The sequence below is a fragment of the Neltuma alba genome, unplaced genomic scaffold (assembly GCF_004799145.2).
Source record: "Neltuma alba isolate B1F8T4 unplaced genomic scaffold, ASM479914v2 tig00004621_pilon, whole genome shotgun sequence".
In the NCBI taxonomy this organism is placed as follows: domain Eukaryota; kingdom Viridiplantae; phylum Streptophyta; class Magnoliopsida; order Fabales; family Fabaceae; genus Neltuma; species Neltuma alba.
Window position 1 is genome coordinate 1 of NW_021633792.1, and position 4,060 is coordinate 4,060.

The 4,060-nt window shown below is 36.7% G+C and overlaps 1 protein-coding gene across 1 annotated transcript; it reads right to left on the reverse strand.

Moving 5' to 3' along the window:
• Nucleotides 1-1,449: 1,449 nt before the first annotated feature.
• LOC114745350 (1-aminocyclopropane-1-carboxylate synthase 1-like) lies at nt 1,450-3,717 on the reverse strand. Its single transcript, XM_028933505.1, has 4 exons — nt 3,550-3,717; nt 3,286-3,417; nt 3,008-3,168; nt 1,450-2,514 (listed from the first exon to the last, which is right to left on the reverse strand). Exons 1-4 carry the CDS (start codon nt 3,715-3,717, stop codon nt 1,515-1,517), a joined length of 1,461 nt encoding a protein of 486 aa, XP_028789338.1. The 3' UTR covers nt 1,450-1,514.
• Nucleotides 3,718-4,060: the final 343 nt, after the last annotated feature.

Genomic DNA, 4,060 nt, shown 5'->3' on the forward strand with positions numbered 1-4,060 from the left:
ATACTCCTCCAATTCTAAATATAAGACCCATTTTATAGTGTAATCAATTAGACTATAAAATGAGTTTTATATTTAAGACCGGAAAAGTATAATAAATGTTAGTTGGTACAACAAAATATAACGAGCTACTTTGTTGTTTTTCCTGTCGTCACGAGATCGTGTCTGTAAAAAAAATGTTTGCTTTAGCAGTTATGTTTCTATTAGAACTTGTAACGTACATAGTCACCAAATTTGAAGCATGTTGACTTGGATATATCATAATTGACTTCGAGTTATTTTTTTAATAATATTATGTATCTATATTCAATATTAAAATTTTGTTTGACTTTTGAAATTGATGAGCGGATTGCGTTATTTTATTTTATTAGAATACAAGACGACACTGTCTACTTTCGAACTAAGAGACCAAATTAACTTAAACATTTTTTTTTATAAAATTAGAAAGACAAGACATTTATACAACTTAAAAATTATTCTTAAAAATTTCCAAAATACAATGGCTTCTTCCCCACACTATAGAGTTTGGGATGGGTTCATCCCGCCTTTCCAAACAAGGCCGACGAATGTCTGTCTTCCAATGATTAGTGCAAAATCACCAAAAAATTTTTGGCTGCCAATGGTGCATTTTTTAAGCCTTGCTACTTGCTAGAGTACAATAATTAATAAATTATAGCCATCTTGGGTTTGAATGTCAAAATAATAATTTGTATTTTGAGCAACTTTACTCTGATCAATCACCCAATCATGCATCATCCCTTGAATAAATTAAAGCAACCTGTAATAAATATAACGTGGAAAACCGGAAGTATTCAATACAATAAAATTCCAATTTTTTTTTAAAAAAAGAAAGAAAATCAACAAGTTGCTATATTGTTTATCTTGTGTCTGATTTATATCCCTGTTATGTCTTTCTATTATATTTGAATAATATATTTGCTGACTTAATTTGCTGTTTTTCTATTGTCATTCATTTTTTTGCTTTTTAAAGAAACTAAGGTTGCGTTTAAGGCTGACTTACTATTGTCAAGAAATTTTATAGTGCATGTCTCGTTTTCTTTCCAAGATTATTGGCAGTGGGTTCTGATCTCGTTTTCAGTTTTTTTTAAAAAGAAAAATTGTTGATCTATGTGGTTTACATAAGAACAGTGTTTCTTTATTATAAGGAAATTCCCATTGATATAGGTATCATCTTTTTCCCTTAAAGAAAGTGAAGGCTGACTTCAGAGTCAATACTTTTTCTAACCATTAACTTAATTTCTGATTGATTCTCAGAAGAAACACATTATTAAAAACAGCTGAATAATTTGAAGGGGATATTCTGATATCACCAAGATACATATGCTTAAAACAAAAATGCCAGATAAACAAAAGGGCCACGTTGCATGTGGGCATCTCTGTTCCGTGAACACATTCAAATAATTATAGTTAATTGTTATCATTGAAGCAATTCAATTTGCAGTCACAAACTGAAAGAGGCAAAATGATTTGATTTGTTGTGTGCATGATAACTCTGATCAAGTGGCCTTCACAAGAGGTGAGTGATGAATTGGTGAGTGTGGGGACATTCTGTGACGTGACATTACAGTTTCATCAAATCTTCTTGTGGAGAAGCTTCCCCTCATGCTCACACTGTGCCTGCGTTTCATCTTCTTTGCTGCTTTCTTCTCTGTTTCTCTTCCCACAAATGCTCTGATTCTTCTCAATGCTTCTTTCACTGTTTCATCATCCATGTTGGCGAAGCAAACCCTAAACCACCCTGGTTCTCTGCAGCTAAAAGATGAACCAGGAGATACATTCAGTTTCACTTCATTCACTACCACATTCCACAACATCATTTCGCCTTCCAGTGTTTGTTCTTTTAACAGATTTCTCAAGCTCATCCAACAGAACAGCCCCGCATTGCTTGGAAGGCAAGTAATCCCCATCTTCTCAAGTCCCCCTGTGAACAAACTGTGCCTCTCTGCCAACCTTCTGGAACTCTCTGCCAGAAACTTATCGACAAAATCATTATCTAAAAGCATTGCAGCCAGCATGTGCTGGGTCTGTGAGGACACCAACCCAAAGCTTGACATTTTGCGGCCACAGCTAACGACAGTGTCGTTGTATGAATAAACAATCCCAACTCTGAAACCAGGAAGGCCTAAGTCCTTTGACAAACTATAAACTATGTGGATGAGGTCTTTGTTACAGGATTCCATATCTTGGATGACCTCAGAGACACTTATGAAGCTGGAGGGATTGAACACAGTGGCTGCATAGATTTCATCACACACTAAATGTATGTTCTTTTCATTGATGAAGTTGACAAGGCTTTTCAGGGTTTCTTTGTCTAAAGTGGTGCCCAGAGGGTTTGATGGGTTCGTTATGAGCAAGCCCTTCACGTTGAGGTTTTCTTCTTGGGCTTTCTTGTAGGCTTCTTCAAGGGCTGATCTGGTTATCTTGAAATTGTTGGAGCTGTCACAGTGGACTGGAACTATTTGTGCCCTAGTTCGCCAACACAAATCACGTACAAATCTGCAGTACAGCATGAAGTATTTATGAGCAATTATATCATCCTCAAGTCATGACAGGCCACTCAACACAGTAAACATAAATCATTTAGCCATAATTAGTAACTCTGTTAAACTCTCAAGTCTCTTCTCTCGACACAGCCAAGTTGGCCGGTAACTAAGTTAAGATGAGAGAAAAAGAGATGAAAAAGTAGAGCCCACCAATCTGAGACCTACAGAGATGAAGTAGATAGATCTCACTTCTCCATATCTGTCTCTTCAATTAAAGTGGTCCTACCTAATTACGGAATCTTCTACGTTCCGATATCATGCATTAAGACAAGGTACATGAAAGAACAGAACCGTACATGTGTGTGTATGAACTGTATTTTTCAATCGTACCCTGCTACTTTATTTTCTCTCTCTCCAATTATGTTACTGAAGGGTCATATTTTTCATTATATTTGTGTGTGCATATATATTCACTTTGTCAATATTAGGACGGAGAGGGGATATACGCTGGATAATAAGGAGTGGGAAGAAGAAAAGCATCTCCAGGATCAGCCAAACAGAACATGATGAGTTCATTAGCTCCTGTGGCCCCTCCACTCATCACTATACGGTCAGGGTCAAATTTTACTCTACCACCTCTCACTTTTGACATCAGATTTGCCACACCCTGCACAATCACAAAAGGTAACCCATTTTATATAAACTCAGTCAATCAATAAGCTTGAAGTATCTCTGATGAGTAAGCTGTAAGGGCATTAATTTGCATACACGCGCACACACACACCTCTCTGAACTTGGGAAGGCCATGATAGTCCTGAAAGATAGCGATGTCCTTGAAGTGATCAAGTCCCTCATGAGTGCAAATGGAGGCCTCTGGATTATTCCTTATCCACTCTTGTATCAGATCAAAAGAGAGCTGACAGTAAAGAAAATGAAAATAAAACCATATATATGAGTCAGTCAACTCATCAAACACCTGCAAATCATTGTGCTATGCATGCATATATAATGATTCTGCCGCATGACGTGTGTGTATATAAATATAAACCTGGTTTTCTGCAAGACCCATCTGGAGAACACCGTGAGGATTGTTTTTGGGGTGAAATGGGTCTCTTTCATAAGCCTTCCATCCATCAAAATAAGCAGAGTTCTCTCCATGTCCCTCGTTCATTGCCACCTTTGACAGAAGTTGACGCTTCTCACTTGCCAAACCCATGTTTGAAGTTTGAAGTGTAGCGAAGGGTCTATGTATTTAATTAGGTGTAAGAGTAAGAGAAGAAGGTGATAATAATGAAGATTACTGAAGAAATGTGATGAGTGAATTGCAAGAGAAGCTGGGAATTTATAGGCTGTCGTGTGAGCTATGCACGGTGAAAAGACTGCTTTCAAAGTTGGAGGCTCATGGTGACCGACACTCGATAAGGTAAATAACTCAACAATTTACATTTGTGGTGATGAGCAAACTAATGACAGTGACGATGGTCATATCATCAACATAGTTTGCGTAAGCTTCTTTTATATATATATAAATATATATATATATATATATATAAAACTTG